This window comes from Hemicordylus capensis, chromosome 1 (genome assembly GCF_027244095.1).
Source record: "Hemicordylus capensis ecotype Gifberg chromosome 1, rHemCap1.1.pri, whole genome shotgun sequence".
Lineage (NCBI taxonomy): Eukaryota > Metazoa > Chordata > Lepidosauria > Squamata > Cordylidae > Hemicordylus > Hemicordylus capensis.
Window position 1 is genome coordinate 376,986,932 of NC_069657.1, and position 18,846 is coordinate 377,005,777.

Below are 18,846 nucleotides of genomic sequence, written 5' to 3' on the forward strand. Positions count from 1 at the left end.
CAAAATTGACTCTAAAATTATTTTAGAGGTTCCTCCTCCATAGTCACATCACACCATTTAAGCAACGATGAAAACCATTAATATTTAGTGGTTTCGTGGAAATATCTTATACAACATAGGAAGTATTAATCTGTCACAAAGGGGATTCTGTCTTAAACAAACTTTGTCATTTTAATACAAATTATTGATGATTTTATAATGGAGATAATCTAACCAACACTTAAACCATTTTTACTCATTACAGTAAATAGTATAGCATAGAAATAATGTACAAAGCATACTGTAAACATAACCAGTTCTCTCCACACACTGATTATCCCAATACATTTATATATAGGTATGAACTGCATGTTTTTTAATGACAAAAGACTGTGAAAATGAAGTAACAGGCCTCTTCTGGCACATATGACAGAAGTGAGTTGCCATTTATCCCTTTGATTGCAACCACGGGATGGTTTCCCTTGGGTTTACATTTTAAAGAATTTATCCAACCTGAACTCATTCACAATGATACAGTTTTCTTATACACAGTATAGACAAATTTCTCAGTCTCTTGACATACATCCTTTTCAGTTGTACCCAGTGAGACAAAGACTTTCTAAGCCTTTAAATTCTTTTCAAGGATGGAAGTTAGCTTCACCTTTGCTTTTGCTGAATAGTAGTATAATCACATCCAGTCAACTGCATGAACAGCAGAAGCAAAAAGTTGCTTCTGAGATAGAGCGTCTAACAAAGGGCATCTATCACCATTCAACATCTTCTTGTGCAATGCAAACACTTTATCCCTTACATAAATATTCATGTCCTTCTGGTTCAGTGAATGTTTCTTTCACAGCTTTGTCTATCTTGTGAAAATCTTGGAGGAGATACATCCTGGGTTGAAATTCAACATTCTTCTGTATGGCATTTCCAGTGTGTGCAAAAAAATTCAAGTGCTATGGAGTGAACATTCCTGCTGCATTTTCCTATTCCAGCTATCCCACATTATTGAAGTCATGGACTACAAATATTCTTGAGCAGAAAGGCTTCTTCTTGAAGGATTTTCTCATCTATAAAAGCTCAAATTCTGAGAAAAATACCTGCCTGATCTCATGCCACAGTGCTTTCTGCTTTACATTTTGGTCGTGCTTTTCAATTTGCTTCTAATACTCAAGTTGAAAGATCTTGTGGTAATAAATCACATAAAGCTAACATCTTCTCATGGACTTGACTTCATTCTTAAGAAGCTCTGTATAAGCCTTCACATCAACCTTGAAATTCATTTCTTCACATGGGATTATTCTTCGTTTCTCATGAATTTGCCTTGTTGTAGTCGTAGCACAGAAAGCAAACCCAACAAAGATATGGAAAACACTTGCACAGAAAGTGTGATCAGCTTCAGTCATATACTGTATGAGGTGCTCAAGAGGGCATCTGACTGGGGGAAGCCCCACTAAAATAATGCTGGGTTTTAAATTAGGACACATTTCCACAATTAGCATTGGTTTCAGCCAATGTACTGTATAATATAAAAAGAGCTTATTGGAAACAAGAACAGTCTGAGGATGTCCAATTTTGGCAAACCTCACTACTTTTTTTTCTGATTTTATACTGAAAAGAAAGGACACATTTCTAGACAAAACATTACAGATCTCGAACCTCGAAATTGCTTAAGACAATTCAAATTTCTTGTATACATGTAAAAGAGGCCAGCTGTTGCAATGGTTAGAATATACATATCTTATCAGGTACACAGAACCATCATGGGCTCTTGGATTATAAAAAAGGAATTAAAAGCAAAGTTTACATTGCATACATATGACAATATTAAGTCTAGATGCCCAATCAAACAACAATATAATTTAAGTATTAAGTGTTTGGTGGAAAAATGCAAATCCTTCTTGCTGAAGAACACTGACTTGGATCCAATGATGCCTAGCACAAACAAAAAGGCAGTTCTGCTCATGCATGGGGGGGGGGTGGTTTTCATGTTTTCTGCTGACTCCTCCCTCCATCAGCTACCCCCTACACCATATCCGCCACTGTACCCAAGGGTCCTCTGAACCACAGAATTTGCTGGGGTGGGTGGGTACTGGGGATACAACAGGGAGCAGAGAACCCCATTCCACAAGTGAAATACCACTTGTGGTTAGAGATGTGCACAAACCGGCCAACGGCCAGTTCAATGGCGGGGGGGGGGTTACCTTTAAGTAGCAGGGAGGGTACTCTTACCCACCCCCGCTGCATTTCCCCTGCCGGCACTGTGCTGAAAATTGCTGGTGCGGGGTGGCAGCGTACCCTCTTGCTGCCCCAGTTAGCATCAGACCAGAAGTGGCCGGTGCGCATGTGCCACACGCACCGGCCACTTCCAGTCTGACACTGACTGGGATGGCAAGAGGGTATGCTGCCACCCCGCACCAGTGATTTTCAGCACAGTGCCAGCGGGGGAAATGTGGCAGGTGGTGGTGGTAAGAGCACCCTTCCTTCTGCTTACAAGGTAAACTCCCCCCACCGCCAAACTGGTCCGGACATCTGGAAAAGGGCCTCCAAACTGGTTCATGCACTTCCCTACTTGTGGTTCTTAGAATCATTGTGTTGTCTCAAGTAGTAACAATATGCTTCAACAGGGACATGCAAAACATTTTGACAGCGAAACGTTTCGACTTCAAATGGGCTGTTTTCAAGTGTCTCAAGCTCGAAACAAGATGTCCTTTAAATTAAGGGACTGTTTCGAGCTTGAAGCAAAACAACCCCATCTCAATTTGAAACATTTTGAGTGTCATTTTGGAGGCCTGTTTTTCCCTTGCTGATTGATACTGATGGTTAGCCCCACCCACTGCAATATCACTGGCAGTTCGCCCCACCTTGGTCAACTCGAAAACCAGATGTATCACAGACTGCCCATTAGTGCTGCTGACACACACAGACACGCACTCATGCCACTGCCATGGCCATGATGAGATGGACTGGTGCCCTAACCCATGTGTCAGGCTTTCAGCCGGGGCCCAGCACCAATCTGAGGCCATGGTGTTATCCAGACACAGGCAGACAGTTAGGCAGCAGTGCCACGGGATATATGCTGGAGAAGAAGAGAAGAAAGAAGAGTTCTTCCCATGGTAAGAGTCAAGAAGCTTTGTTTCTTGTCAGAGCATTGCTTCATCTAGCTCCGTATTGTCTACAGTACACAGAGTCAGACTTCTCCCTGCTTACAGGCAGGAGTCTCTCCTTCAGCCCTATATGTGGAGATGCCAGGGATGGAACCTGGAACCTTCTCCATACACCCAAGCATGCAGATGCTCTTCCTGGAGTGGCCCTATCCCACATCTATCTTGGAGTGCTGTACACATTTCTTCCTGCTCCTTCCATCCTGTTCAGAGTCTTCAGACAGCTGAGCTCAGGAATGCCCAGGCCATGACTGCTCCATTTTCTTGTATCTCTGTGGCAGGTAGGCAGGATGGAAGGAAGGTTTGATTTTCTGGTTTTCTCAGCACCGAGTATAAAATAGTGCTATTGCTGCTATAACTATCTGGTTTTGCTAGATCTCAGAACTTGGATGTCTGCCTTCCCTGAGTTGTGTTTTGGTTTAGGGATGTGCACGGTCCGGAGCAGTCCGGACCGGCACCGAAGGGGGGCCTTCCTTTTAGGGCAGGGAGGGCTTACTTATTCCTCCCGCCTCTTTGTCCCCTCCAGCGCCCGTATTCCACAGAGTAACGGGGCGCTGGAAACCAGCCGCCCCCACCGCCGCGAGCAGATTAAGCCAAAAACTAACACTGCCGCCGTCGCCCGCCAGCCAGCCAGCCAGCCCTCCCTCCCTCCCAGCCGCCCGCCCGAGTCCTCACCCATGCTGCTGAAAACAAGGAGAGGAGCTACCGAACAGAGCTCCTCTCTCTTTCAAGTCCTGTAGGCTAATGAGGCTTTGTGCGCGCGCATGCGCGCGCCGCAAAGGACTTGATCGCCGGAGGCCCGGTCTACCCGCCGGGAAAAGGCCGGGTAGACCAGGCCTCCGGCGATTGGAGGCCCGGTCTACCCGGCCTTTTCCCGGCGGGTAGACCGGGCCTCCGGTGATCAAGTCCTTTGTGGCGCGCGCATGCGCGCGCACAAAGCCTCAGTAGCCTACAGGACTTGAAAGAGAGAGGAGCTCTGTTCGGTAGCTCCTCTCTTTGTTTTCAGCAGCATGGGTGAGGACTCGGGCGGGCGGGCGGCTGAGAGGGAGGGAGGGCTGGCGGGCGATGGCGGCAGTGTTAGTTTTTGGCTTAATCTGCTCGCGGCAGGGGGGTGGGGGGTGGCAGCTGGTTTCCAGCGCCCCGTTACTCTCTGAAATACGGGCGCTGGAGGGGGCAAAGAGGCGGGAGGAGTAAGCAAGCCCTCCCGCCCTTAAAGAAATACCCCCCACCCGGACCCGGACCAGCCAGGACCGAACCGGTCCGGCAGTTCGGCCATTCTTTAGAATGGCCTCCGGACCGGTTCGGACACACCCCTATTTTGGTTTGTTTGTGAGATAGTGCTGTGGCAAGAAATGGACAGTAGCAGCTCTGTGTATATGTGTAATATTTCTTAGTGATTGCTGTGAAGAAGCTCCATGTCTGGCCTTGAGACTAACTTGTGTTTCACTCACTGCTCTGATCTGCTCTGCAATTTGCATTGCAAAGTGTACACAGTCAAAATGTAACTGAAGTTGCTCTATGCTTGCTGCCAAGGGCCCTGCTGTTGCGATGCTAGGAAGTAAGGAGACATAATTGTGTGCGAGAGCGCAACTGGTTCCAATGAAGTTACTGCAGCACAGGCACAGCACAGCTTTGGGTCAGTGATTCTTTTTTGCCATTTTTGGACTGTCTTTGAAATGTGTGTTCTGTGTTTGGAGGGACAGATTTCCTTTTATTGTGTGCTTCTGCATTGTTTTTCAAGGCAGGGTTGCAAAACACATTACAAATTGCAATGCAAAACTTGTGTGCAGTGCACTCTGAGAGTGCAGCTTGTTCCGGCCATAGGGAAAAATGGGGAACTCTAAACACCCCATTGTTCTCCATAGGTAGTTCCTAGGGACACCAAAGCGGGTTGGGTGGTAGGACATAATGGCTGCTCCCTACAACCCAACCCACAAAAGAAAAGGGCAAGTGGGTAATTTTAAACAAAATTGTAACCTTTCCCACAAAACCCCATTGGTTCCTATGGGAGTTTGAGGAAAAGGTTAAAAATTGCCAGCTTGCCCTTTTTTTGTATGGGTTGGGTGGTAGGTAGCACTCATCATGCCCAACTCACTTTGGGGTCCCTAAGAACTACCTATGGAGAACAATGGGGTGTTTTGAGTTTCCCATTGTTCCTTATGGGAAAACACTCTAAACATTTCAAGGTTTGTTCTGTCAAAACAACTGGGTTGACCGGTTGTCAAAACAACCATGTTTCGACAAAATGTTTTGGCTGTCTGCATTTCGTTTTGAGCTCAAAACAAAAACACAAAATCTGCTTCGTGCACATACCTATGCTGAAATACTAATCCAGCAGAAATTCAACATACCAGCTGAAATTTTTTTTAATAATGGAATCACACAGCATATTCCTGCAGCAAACCCCCAAAAGTCTTTAGTACTTTTACACCTTCATTTTAAACATATTTTTATCTGAGTTTGTTTACAAAGTAAGTTCCATTGAGTTCAGTAGGACTTATTCCCTAGTAAGCATGCTAAAGATTGCAGTCTTTTCTGAAAATAAGTCCCACTGATTTAATGGAACTTGCTTCTAAGAATTTATGTTTGGGATTGCATGTCGACATGCATGAAGATTTTAAAAATGACAACAGATATACACAAACATATAGGATGAGAAGTTATTTTTTAAAGGATGATACGAGTTTTTTTTACAGCCTCTTGGAATCTCATATGGACACCTACATGTTAATAAATAACATTTACAGCTGTTGATGTTTGTGAATGAAAAGCTATTGAATGCAGAAGCTCCTTTTCTTTCTTTCTTTCTCCATTGCTAAAACAACTATCTAGCCCATTTCAGATGCTATATGACTCCAGAGGGAAGCAGGAACGCACGGGTCTGACCTCTACGTGTTAATGTGGAAGCTCTTCACAGACCACAAAATGAACGTGTGGAGGTCAGGCACATGCAATTCCATTCCCCGCTTCCCCATGCATTCACAGAACGCCTGAAAAGAGTTCCCATCTTCAATTATACTTTTATCTAGTCACTTATTTTTACATCTTGAGGTGAAGAATCTAACATTGTTTTAAATTGTTTTAATGTTTTAACTTTGTTTTTAATCTGGGTTGTTTTATTTAAAACCACCCAGAGATGCAGGTTTTGGGCTGCATACAAATATACTAAATATCACCCCAAACATATCTGCATAGAATTCTACCTGTTTATGCAAGTGTTCATACCATTACTTACTTTCTGCATGCCGTCTTCATTCACAAAAACACTCTTGAAAAGGCATTTAAATAGTTTGCTCAGTGTGAAAGCAAAAAACCGTATAGCTCCCATATGCATGCTGTGGCCCATCTCATCCAGAATTTCTGTTGCTTCTTCTTGTATAATGTCAGGTGATTCACCTGTCTCTTTTGACAGCTAAGCAAAAAATGGACACAGTCGTGAATATCAAGACACTCCTTGTAGTCATTTTGGCCCAGAGCCTTAACAACAAGACTTGAAAATGGCTACACCCCCAAATCAGAATTGTCTTGAGGGAACCAAAGGTGTCTTTATACATTGCTTCCTTCCTTCCCCACTTCCCCCACTCTCTCTCCCTGTAGTTCACAAATGAGTAACATAGATATCTATAGGAGGGAGACCTTTTTGTGAGCCAGTAGGTTTTGTGGACGCTGTTGCAATACTTTTAATACAGTTGCCTGAGCCCAATTTCATACACAAACTTGCAGGGCATTATCTTGTTAACCCAAGGTGAGCATAGTTGTATATATCAGGAATTAAGTCTAAATATCGTATATCTGCGCTTCTCTGCAAAACTCTTTTAGGATCTGGATATCCATTGTGTTACTAAGCTAACAAGTGGTTGTTTTCACCCATTAGCATATGAAGTAGAACCGGTCTGTAGGCTTTTCCTTGGCATTCCTCAACAAGTGACCATTTCAGCCTCAATGCTGAATTCCCATTAATTCTTCCTCCCAGCAGCATAGTAACAGCCATGTTGGATGAGGCTCAAGGCCCATCTTGTCCAGCATCCTGTTTCACACAGTGGCCCACCAGAAGCCTTTCAGAAGCTCACAGGCAGGGGGTGAGGGCTTGCCCCCTCTCCTGCCATTGCTCCTCTGCAAGTGATATTTAGCAGCATCTTGCCTCTGAAGCTTACTTTTTACACTTTGAAACAGCAAGGTCAATTTGACTAAAGCTGAAACTGTTGACTGGGTTTCCTAAGAGCAACACAAAACAACAACCTAATTAGTAAATGGGACATTACAAAGAGAAGATTCATTTTTGCCTAGCTAGACTCAATCTCTGTTTATTGAAGGAGGAGGAGATGTGTGAGCATTCCATCTAGCAAAAAGATATCACCAGCCTTTTCACTCTATCCAACCAAAAGACCATAACAGGAAAATTATGCATTGCCCAAGTAGACCATCATCCTGGAATGTAACCTCTATCTTGGCCCAGAAAACTGCCACATGAATCTGAGTTTGTGCTTTGAGGGTCAGCTTTCTGGCAACTGAGATGGTCAAATTGGTAGGAAGTTCACCTAGTGCTCTTGCATTTTTGATGAAACCAAATTGCCAGTCCTGCAGGTATAGGTCTTGGAACAATGGGGAAGTTCCAACTGCCCAACTGACTACACTCTAATGCAGTCAGAGCAACTCCTAGCCACTGATTGAAGCGGCATGCCTAGAGCCCTGCTGCCTTTGTGCTCCTGCCAGATGTCACTGACCACCAATGCAAGTAGGGGTGTGCACAAAACCGCAGAGCTGCGGTCCGGCACCGGGGTGGGGGGTTCCACTAAAGGCGGGGGGAGGGTTTACTCACCCCTCCCGCGCTTTCCACTTTAGTGACCGTATGTATTGTAGTGATTGGGCGGCAGGATATCGCCCTGCCATCCGTTTCCCCGCTTTGGCTGCTGCTCCTCTGCTGAGAAATCGGGGGCAGTGGGGCAGGATATCGCCCTGCCGTCTGTTTCCCCGCTTTGGCTGCTAGCCTGCTGAAAAAGGCTTTGCTGAAAAGTAACGCAATTCTAAAGGCGGCAGCGGCAGCAGAAGAGGAGGAGAAGCCACGGGGAGCTAGGACTTCCCTTCTTCTGCCTGGGCAGAGACAGAACGCGCGGGAGGCGCTTGGCCGCCTCGCTTAGAGCTGAGGGAGCGCGTGTGCACGCACAAAAGGCTTCTCCCCGCTTGGCTCCTCTAATGAATCAAAATATTGTCTTAGAAATAAAATCAGAAGTGCCTCTCAGCAATGTGATGGATGTACACGCCCTGCCTGCTTTAGGTGGTTGGCAGCAGCGCCCTACCCTCTTCCTGCCATCTCATGGGCCGCTTCGGTGCTGTTGCAGTCCTTGGGATCCATTAGTGAAAAACCAGGTGTTTCCTCGGAGGAGGAGGCTGCTTCCTGCAACCCAGCGCTGGAACCCATGCAAGAGATGCTGCATAACTTGCAAAAGGGCTGGCCGCTGATGCACATGGGTTCAAATGGCTGTGCAAGAACTCCAGCCAGGTTGCTAGAGGGTGTGTGCACAAGTAGTTGAGGCAAACTGAAATTTCAGAAAGAGTGCAGGCAGCCGCAGCTTGGGGAGGGGACACAACCAAATTCCCAGCATCTGGAAAGGGGGAACCAAACTGCTTCTGTCTGAAGTTTTCCAAACTAGGAAAACCAACTTTACTTCCAGGAGGTAGAGGCATTACCCTCTGTTCCCTGGCTGGAAACATTAGTCGCTCCGCTTCTGTCTTCAAGCCACTTGCAGAAGTGAAGAGCATTTTTTGCGCGTGCGCACGCGCTCCCTCAGCTCTAAGCGAGGCGGCCAAGCACCTCCCACGCGTTCTGTCTCTGCCCAGGCAGAAGAAGGGAAGTCCCAGCTCCCCGCGGCTTCTCCTCCTCCTCCTCTTCTGCTGCTGCCGCCGCCTTTAGAGTTGCGTTACTTTTCAGCAGGCTAGCAGCCAAAGCGGGGAAATGGACGGCAGGGCGATATCCTGCCGCCCAATTACTACAGTACATACGGTCACTAAAGTGAAAAGCGCGAGAGGGGTGAGTAAACCCTCCCCCCGCCTTTAATGGAACTCCCCATCCTCCCGAACCGAACCACCCCGTGTCCGGACCGGTCCGGAGGCTTATAGAATAGCCTCCAGACTGGTTCGGGCACATCACTAAATGCAAGTCTCCTGCAGCCCTGCTGGATAAGGCCCGCCCATGGCCCATCTAGTCCAGCATCCTGTTTCACACAGTGGCCCACCAGATGCCACTAGGAGCCTACAGGCAGGAGTTAAGGGCATGCCCTCTCTCCTGCTGTTACTCCCCTGCAACTGGTATTCAGAGACATCTGACTTTCAATAACAGTTTACTAATACAGATTGAGTATCCCTAATCCGGACATCTGAAATGCTCCAAAATCCGGAAACCACCACGGCGTACGTCTGCAGCACCAACAAAACATTATTTTCACATGAAATCTAAATTTCATCTCCACCTAAAATGCCATGTTTGAGTCTAACATTACCAGCAATATTATTGCGTTGAAAATTTTCTCGCAATTAGTTTCATTATATTTACAGCTACCTGAAGTTATCATAAATTCAATGTTTGTTTTATACTTTAAATAAAACCTAAAAAAAATAAAGTACAGTGTACAGTAACCTTTCGTGTTTAGATCTGGATCCCATGCCCAAGATATCTCATTACAGTATGCAAATATTCCAAAATCCAAAAAAGTCCGAAATCCAGAACACTTCTGGTCCCAAGCAGTTTGGATAAGGGATACTCAACCTGTATGCCTTGTTTTCAACTTTCAGAGCTCTGGAGCTCTAGAATTCAGCAGACACCATGCCTTTGTTCTTTGCTGCTTTGAACTGAAAATTGGACCAAGCACCCGAAATTCCAGATCGCTTTGCCTGAGATCCACTTATTTTCTTTGGCTCAATTTACAGCAAGCTAGAAGAGGTTTAAACCACTCTTTCTTTCTCCCTCCCACCATGCTACTTTTTTTTATTTTTCCCCACAAGCAGCTTGAATACATCCCCCACTTTTTATTAATTATTTATCGTTCAATTTATGTACCGCTTTTCATTAAAATCTCAAGACAGTTTAAAACATAGTTAAAACAATACACAATTAAAATACAGAAAGTACAGTGATTAATATAAATATAAAAATAATATCTATTTAAAATTTTAAAAACTGATATAAAACAATAATACAGAAAACACAGAGCAGCAGGAGTAAAAATTAATCTCATTTAAAAGCCTGGGTAAAGAGCCACATCCTTACTTGTTTTCTAAAAACTGTGGTGGAAGCGGAGGAGCGGATGCCAGCCGAGAGAGCTTTCCTCCTCTTTCTTGGAACAGCCTTCTATCTCATGATTGCAACTAATGCTCATTTATTGTGTTGTGGTTTAGGTAAGACTAATTCCATTCTTTGAAAAGGTCCTTGCCTTCTGACTCCATTTGCACCTCTAAGGAATGTCTCCACTGCCAAATTCGATGCAAAGTTGCTGGTTTTGTGCTGGTCAATCTGGGCTGACTCTACCAAATGGATAGAAGCCTGTTTCCCTGGCTAGTAGAATTGATGAAAAGGGGTCCTCTGGCATCAGAGTAATTCCCCCAGCTTCAAAGTTGAAAAATTTCCCTGAAAATCTGTGTTGAGTTACAGTAGCCATGTGTTTATGAGGCACAGATCTGATCTAGCATGGTAACATACATGCCATTGATATGTATGTTACCAAGCTAGATCTCTTTACCATGTTAAATCCCTTAAAACAACAAGTTTGAAAACAAAACTCAGATGAACCACAATTACACAACTCTCATCTGACTCTCTCCAGCTAACTTTCCAAAGGGCCAGAGCCTGGAAAACAGCATGGACAATTATCCCATCTGAAGAATCTCTATTACCTGCCTAAAGAGAAAACAGTCAGCCAAGGGGAAAAGTATCTTAGCTGAAAAATACTGTTCTATTTGGCAATTAACAAGGATGCTGCTGCTCAAGTCACTATTAAGAGAGAACAACAAATACATTAACCATTGAAGGAAGTTTATCCAAAGCTTTGCCCACCTGTTTGATAACATATTGAACTTGTTCAGACTGCAGAACAATAGTTTTAATGGCACTTGGTTTGCAGGGAGAAAGTCCTTTATAAACAACAGGAGTGTAGCATCTCATGGCATATCTGAGGTCACTAGAATGCCTCCTCTCCTCCAAAATGTCTTCAAAGTCATATTTTTTCTTTGATGTGAGATTCTTCTGCTGGGAAGATAATGAAGAATTAGACAGTATCTTGAGCCACAATGGCTTTCTCAGGCATGTCAGAAGATGATTTATTTCTTCTGTCACGTAATACCTTTATATCTGTTTATCATTTGTACCAAGAGTTTATGAGCCACAAATGAGCCACAAGGCATACAGTAAGTAGGCCTTACAGAACCTGAGAAAGCTTCTATTGATACTAGTATCTGGGCCAGAAGGGTTGAGTGGTACATTTTGACTGAAGAAATGGAGTAGTGTTTTTTTAATTGCTTTCGACCCTAGTAGAATTATTAGCCATAGTGGCATTTGATAATGAGTAGCTTCCCCCCTCCCCAAAAATAGCTTATTATGTAAAAAATAGCTTTAAATGTGTAATAAGCAATAGTAATAAGCAATGCATAATAAGAACACGGCAAACATACATGAGTTACCACCTCTAATTGATGTGTTACCCCGTTGGCCCCGTTATAGCTGCAGAAATAATGAATTTAATAGGACATTTAAAAATTGGGAAAGCCCCTGGTCCAGACCTTATTCTTCCCGAACTATTAAAAGCTAATATAGAATGGTGGGCCTTAGTTTTAGCCAATTTATTTATATCTATTAACAGCACAGGGATTATAGCAGAGCAATGGAAAACAGCAATAGTTGTTCCCATATTTAAAAATAGTTCTTATTTAGATCCATCTAATTATAGGCCCATAAGCTTGTTGTCCGTGGTTGCTAAGCTATATGCTCTTTATCTATTGGACAAGCTTGAGGCATGGATCTCAGAGAACCAGATTCTTGGGATTGAACAAGCAGGTTTTAGAGAAGGCCGCTCTACTCTTGATCACTGTATGATCTTGTATCATCTAGTGAAGAAATATTCTAGTGGCCCTAAAGGCAAACTTTTTGTTGCTTTTAGAGATTTAAAATCTGTGTTTGATTCCATTTCCATACACTTATTACGGTCCAAACTTGAAAAAACTACAAAAGATAAGCGACTGTTATTTCTGATGATGCAGCTTTATTCCGTATCTTCGTTACGGGTTAGATATGCCACTAATGGGGCTCTAACTGATTTAATTCCTTCTGCTCGTGGGGTCAGACAGGGCTGTGTCTTGGCCCCTACACTGTTTAATCTCTTTATTAATGATTTGGCCCAATGTCTGGGAAAGGTGGATTCACATGTACCTAAGCTGTCTGATAAACGAGTGCCAGCGTTGTTATATACGGATGACACAGCTGTATTATCTCAGACTAGACTAAGTTTGCAAAGATTGCTGTATGCTTTTGCCTGCTATTGCAACGATAACAAGTTAGTTATCAATTATAAAAAAATCAAAGGTCCTGGTTTTTTCTAAATCCAGAAAATCATATAAATGGGTAGTAAATCAGAACCGTACTGAGCAGGTTTACAAATATAAATATTTAGGCATTTCCCCCCCAATATAATCTTAACTGGAATACTCACAGGCTGTCCTCCATCCATATAGCCAGTAAAACTCTTAGTGCCTTTTTGCGCCTCTACTATTCTAAAGGAGGCCAGTATATAACTATGGCACTCCAGGTATTTCGGGCTAAGATTTACTTACTTTTTCACTTACTTTTTGGAGCCTCACTATGGATACAGGGGGTAACAACTGAATTGGAGAAAGTACAGTCTATATTCCTAAGAGCAATCTTTGCAGTGCCTAAGTGTGTGTCATATTCTGTTCTTTGCCTGGAATCTGGGTCTTTCTCTATAGCCTGTAAAGCTTGGGAATTTACTTTTGCTAGATGGATTAAACTCTGTTTAGAGATCCGGGAACTTTCTTTCTTCCGTTATTTATGGTTGGACTCTTATCCAAACACCTGGCTATCTTATGTAAACAACAAAATAATGCAATTGGGACTTTCTCCTTCTGAACTACTTACTCTGGAGAATAATACGGTGAAGGAAATACTATTTCTACAGTTCAGGGGCGTAACTATAATAGGGCAAGGGGAGACAGTTGTCTGGGGGCCCACTGCCTTGGGGGCCCCCCAGAAGCAAGTCACATGAGTGACTGCCCCAGCCACGCACTCACCTGGGCTTTCTTCAGTTGTATTCATCCTCTGAAACTGATGTGAGTGTTAAGACCTGGAGTTACCAGAACAGCATGTCTTTCTCTAGTACCATTAAATGACTTGCATCATCCACAATTTACAAAACCTTTTAAAAAATAATTTAGGATGATGTTCTATTGTGGCACATAGGAGATATATATATAAATTTTACTATGCTTTTTTGTTACCACTATTCAGCCTCATTTAAGATTTCTTTACTTCATGAGGTGAGCTTCAGTGAGGGGGGCGGCATTTTAAAATCTTGTGTCTGGGCCCACTCCAACCTTGCTACGCCCCTGCTACAGTTGCATGACACTGAACGTCAGGAACTTACGTCTTCGGCTAACAGGACCTGCTCTCCCCTACATTTTGGGATTCCCCCCCCCCCCCCCGGGAGACAGAGGTGCAAATTATCTAACAATGCTTCACTTTTCCAAGTTTCGGGTTGCGTTTGCTTGGGCTCGCTTAAATGTGCTGCCCTCCTCTCTTTTGGCAAGGAGGTTCGCTAAGGATTCTTCAGCTACGGTTTTCTTCCCCTTTGGCTCTGGCCTCCTGGAAACTGTTACCCATGCTCCGTTATATTGTTCTTTGTATCGAGGTGTCAGAGAAGAACTTATTCCCCCCCCCCCTTTTAGTTAGATTTCCTGGAATGTGTGAGATTTTTATACACAATATTGCCTTGTGGATACAAGCTGTGAGATTACAAAAGTGGTGGCCAAATTTTTTTATATTGCTATGAGATTAAGGTCTCAATTTTAGAAGCTGTTTTACTGTTTTTAAAGTAATCTATCCTGGATGCTTGTATACTGTTTTATTGTGTGTTATTATCAGTTACTATTTGTGTGTATTAGTTATATTTGTTATTCTGATTTTTATCTTTTGTCTGGCCAATGGCTGTAATAAAAAATTGATAGACATACATGAGTTACACTATATAGTCTTCTGTGCAAAAAAAAAAAAAAAAAAGTGTAGTAGAGGGGTAGACAACCTTGGCTCTCCAGCCATTGTTGAACAACAACTCTCATCATCCTCAGCCACAACAACAAAAGTTCAACAGCTGAAGAGCTAAGGTCCCCTACCCCTGGTGTATAGCATCACATCAACTGCCACCTTGTTGTGACTCCTTGCAACAGCACATTTGCTATGTTAATTACCAAGGTTTATTTGGAAAAACTGCTTGATCCAGTTTCCAGAAATCTCTAGTCCAAACAGCTGTGGGTGGAAGAATAGTAAGACAGACTTACTATTCCTGTTTACTAGCTCCTGTTTCAGTTCTTGAACTGTTGTCTTGCAGGTGCAAACAGTCTTGTGCTGGTCTCACATGTATTTGTATGAAGAATGGTTTGGCATGCACAGCAATATGCCACACAGAGAAACGTGACAACCAAGCTGGCAAAGATGAGGTTGACTGGATGATGACAATGACTTTTATGATTAGCTAAAATAACTTTACTTGAAAACTTTGCAATTTCCTACAAATTTCTATAGAAACACTGATTTTAATATTTTCTATAGATTAATGTTTTCAAAATACTAATAAAATAATAAATATTGCCATGGGAAAACCATCTTTTTCATTTTTAGCCACCAGTCTGTTACTTCAGAGAGCAAATGTTGGATTAGTAAATTTGTTTGGCCATCTTACAGTCATTGTTGCTTATTATGCATTTTAAAGCTATTTTAACATAATAAAAATGCAAAAACTACTCATTATCAAAGACCATCATGGTTAATAATTCTACTAGGGTCATAACTAATCCAAAAAACACTACCCCAATTTTTAGATTGTGAGCCCTTTGGGGACAGGGATCCATCTTATTTATTTATTGTTTATCTATGTAAAACACTTTGGGAACTTGTTGAAAAGCAGGATACAAGCAAATCTCGTTATTCACGTTTTCACATATTCATGGGTGTCTAACTGGCACCCGATTTCATTATCAGCGGATACTAAAGGGTTAAAACCTGCATATTTGCAGTTCCTAGAGGACCAAAAGTGACTGCAGAGATCACTTCTGGCCGCCATTTTGTCTGCAGGAGCCATTTTTGTGGCTTATTTTTATTTTTAAAGCATTTTTCCCGTGGTTTTTCACAGTTTGGGGTAGCATTTTGCAGTTTGGGGGGCATTGTCAGGTACAGGCAAGGCACAAGGAGATCCCATGAACCACAGTACAGTAAATGCCTTTCAGGGTTTTTTGGTCCTTTTTTTTCATCCAGAAACCTAACTCCCCATTTTCCATAGGCAAAATGCCTAGTTACTTGTGGTAGTAGGCAAGGAACACAATCCACATGAGTAACAAGGTATACCTGTATAAATATTTGTTGTAGTAGTAGCAGCTGTAATAGTAATAAACTGTTTATTCACTCAAAATGTACTGATCAACGCATTTTTAGGCCCTTGGCCCATAGACTATACTGCCACATCTTCCTTCATAAATAAATCCATCACACTTCAAGCACACAGATTAGCTACTAGTAACACAGTAGCAGCATAGAACTGAAAGTCAGTAGCACAGACCTGGCAAACCAAGAGTAGCATATACCCGATGTATTTAGGATGCAATCTCCCGAAGAACCTTAAAAACCAACTTCTTAAAACATGTAAAAATTATGGAGCAACGCAAGAGTAAAGATCCATGGCTCCCCACCACCTGAACCCTGACCATTTAATCTGTCTGGAAGATGTTGCCTCTGGCACTATCTCAGCATCTACTAATTTAAGCAGCATTTTACAGACAAACTAGAGAACAAACAAGCAAGCAAAGAACTGGCTCCTTGATAAATCAGTCTCTGAAATTCATCCTCCTGGTTCTTGATCCTCATTGCCAAGAGTTATTATCGGGGCACAATGCTGTTGTGACAGAAGAAGTCACAACTACCCAAAATCCCCTTCTATACAAGTTTTAAAGGGCTCACAGAATGTGAGCCCTTTGGGGACAGGGAGCCATCTTATTTGTTATTTCTCTTTGTAAACCGCCCTGAGCCATTTTTGGAAGGGCGGTATAGAAATCGAATTATTATTATTGTTGTTGTAGTAGTTGTTGTAGACATAACAAGCCATTGCCATCTTGACTCCATGATCCTCAACCCTTCATTATTTCCTTGTATGTCCATTTCCTTCTGCCTTATGTGAGGCTTTACTTCAATCTCACTTTCTCTTTGGCATTTCTTATCGTCAAGAAATATCTCCCCCACCCATGGATTCTTCAGGTCCCCCATTTTTCAGCTTACTTCATCCCACATCTTTTAGCCACATTTTCTAAAACTCCTAACTCTCTACCCACTATTAGCACACAGCTCATATGAAGCTGCCTTCTACCAAGTCAGACCACTGGCCCGTGCAACTCAGAATGTGCTCTATGACTGATTAACAGCCAGCTTCTCCTGTCATTTAAGCACTTCAGAGCCTCCTCATTCCCTACAAAAATCTTGACAGCATTTCCCCCGCAACAGTCTGGAATGTTCACACCAAGGTAGCCAATTTTTAGAAAAAAGGTAGCATATAAATCAAATAAATCAATCAGCAGATTTCTCTCTGCATGAAGATGTTTTATATCAGGTGGTTTATAAAACCAATAAATAAATAATACAAAGCAAATTATGTACCCCCAAATATAACACACTAAGGGCCATCTAGATTCTACAGACAAGAATGCTGTGTATCTGAAATTATTCTGTGCACCAATACAGGTAGACTTACAGATTGCTCAAACTTTGAAAAGAGGCCATAGCTCAGTGATAGGGCACACTTTGAAGGTTCCTCAGTTTCAAATCCTGGCATTTCCAGTTAAAGGATAGCAGGTACCATTGCTGGAAGAAGTCCCCTGCTTGAAACCTTGGAGTGCTACTACCAGACAAGAGAAGACAGCATTTGGACTAAGTGGACCAATGAAGTGACTCAGCATAAGGATACTTCAGTGTAAGTAATTGCCACCCACACTGTGCAGTCCTCAGGAGTCTCAGTTCCATGTTGTTGAATCCAAGCACAGAAGGTAAATGTTGATAAGCGGAGCGGGGGGCTTAGCACCAGGTCTTCTTAGTTTGTTTTGGATAAGAGCAGTTCTGCACAAAAGAACTGCAGGAGGCAATAAAGAACTAGGGATGTGCACAGAACCATGGCGGAAAGGCTCAAAGGCAGCGGGGGTCTACCTTTAAGAGCGAGGGAGGGTGCACTTACCCCCCCCCCGCCACTTTCCCCCCACCAGCATCCATGTTTTTCAAAGCCCATTGGGGCGGCAGCGTACCTCCCTGCTGCCCCGCTGCCCTCATCTTCCGGATATGACTGGAAGTCGCCAACGTGCCTTAAAGAGGCAAAGGCCAAGGAACATCGAGGCCTCCCTCCTAGAGGCCTGCTGCTGCCATGGCTGCTTTTATGGAGAAGTGCCTCAAGATAGCACCTACTTCCACCGGAGCGAAAAGGGCAGGCGGATGATCAGGGAGAGGAGTTCAGGCACCTACCTCAAAACCTCATCCCTGGAGTTGTTGGGCCAGGGCTCGGCCAACATTCTGAGGCCAACTCATTATCCAGAAATGAAGAGAAGAAAATATGTAATTTTCTCTCTCAGCACTGTTTATCATATGCTTGCTGAACTACTGCTGCTGTGATGCTTGCTTATGCTTTCTCATCTTATGCTGGATCTCAGATGGAGAAAGGCAGAACTTGGGTGCCTGCCTGTACATTCCTGGAGTTGTGGTGGCTTCAGGCTTAGTTTGTTTGTGAGATGTCATGGTGAGAGATGGACAGTGGCAGAGGTGTGTGTGTGTGTTTGATTTTTTTGTGGTCACTGCTGTGAGCTCCATGTCCGGACTTGTGCTTCACTCTCTGGTGGCTCTGCTCTGCAATCAGATTCTGCATTGGCATTGCAAGGTGCACTATTATTCTTAGAATGTGGCTGAAGTGGAAGTTGCCCTCTGGTGGTCTGCATCATGCATTCTTCTGCATTGCAAGGTCAGGTCACGTGCACTTAGTCAAATCTGGCTCTGAAAAGATTGTTCCAAGTTAGGAACATAGAAAGCTGCCTTCTACTGAGTCAGACCATTGATCCATCTAGCTCAGTATTGTCTACACAGACTGACAGTGGCTTCTCCAAGGTTACAGGCAGGAGTCTCTCTCAGCCCTATCTAAAGATGCCAGGGAGGGAACTTGGGACATTCTGCCTATAAGCATGCAGGTGCTCTTCCCAGAGTGGCCTCATCATCTTACAGCACTCATATGTAGTCTCCCATCCAAATGCAAACCAGGTCAGACTCTGCTTAGCAAAAGGGACCATTCATGCTCGCTACCACAAGACCAGTTCTCTTCCTGCTTGCAAAGGGTGCTGTTGCAATGGACTGGAGTAATAATTGTGTATCAGTGTGTGAAAGCAACATGTGCCAATGATGTAGCGGGCACCT

At 43.4% G+C, this 18,846-nt stretch overlaps 1 protein-coding gene across 7 annotated transcripts in view; it reads right to left on the bottom strand.

Annotated features, from left to right (window-relative positions):
* Positions 1–18,846, bottom strand: part of GNPAT (glyceronephosphate O-acyltransferase) — a 37,491-nt gene that overhangs the window by 16,584 nt on the left and 2,061 nt on the right. For 3 of the 7 annotated variants that reach the window (XM_053297955.1, XM_053297967.1, XM_053297987.1), the window contains exons 2-3: positions 11,191–11,379; positions 6,379–6,555 (exon numbers count right to left, since the gene is read on the bottom strand). In XM_053297955.1, coding sequence (XP_053153930.1) covers positions 6,379–6,555; positions 11,191–11,379 — 366 coding nt within the window. Of the gene's footprint in view, positions 1–6,378; positions 6,556–11,190; positions 11,383–18,846 lie in introns of all 7 variants that reach the window. The other 4 variants (XM_053297944.1, XM_053297973.1, XM_053297978.1 and 1 more) reach the window with 2 other exon arrangements.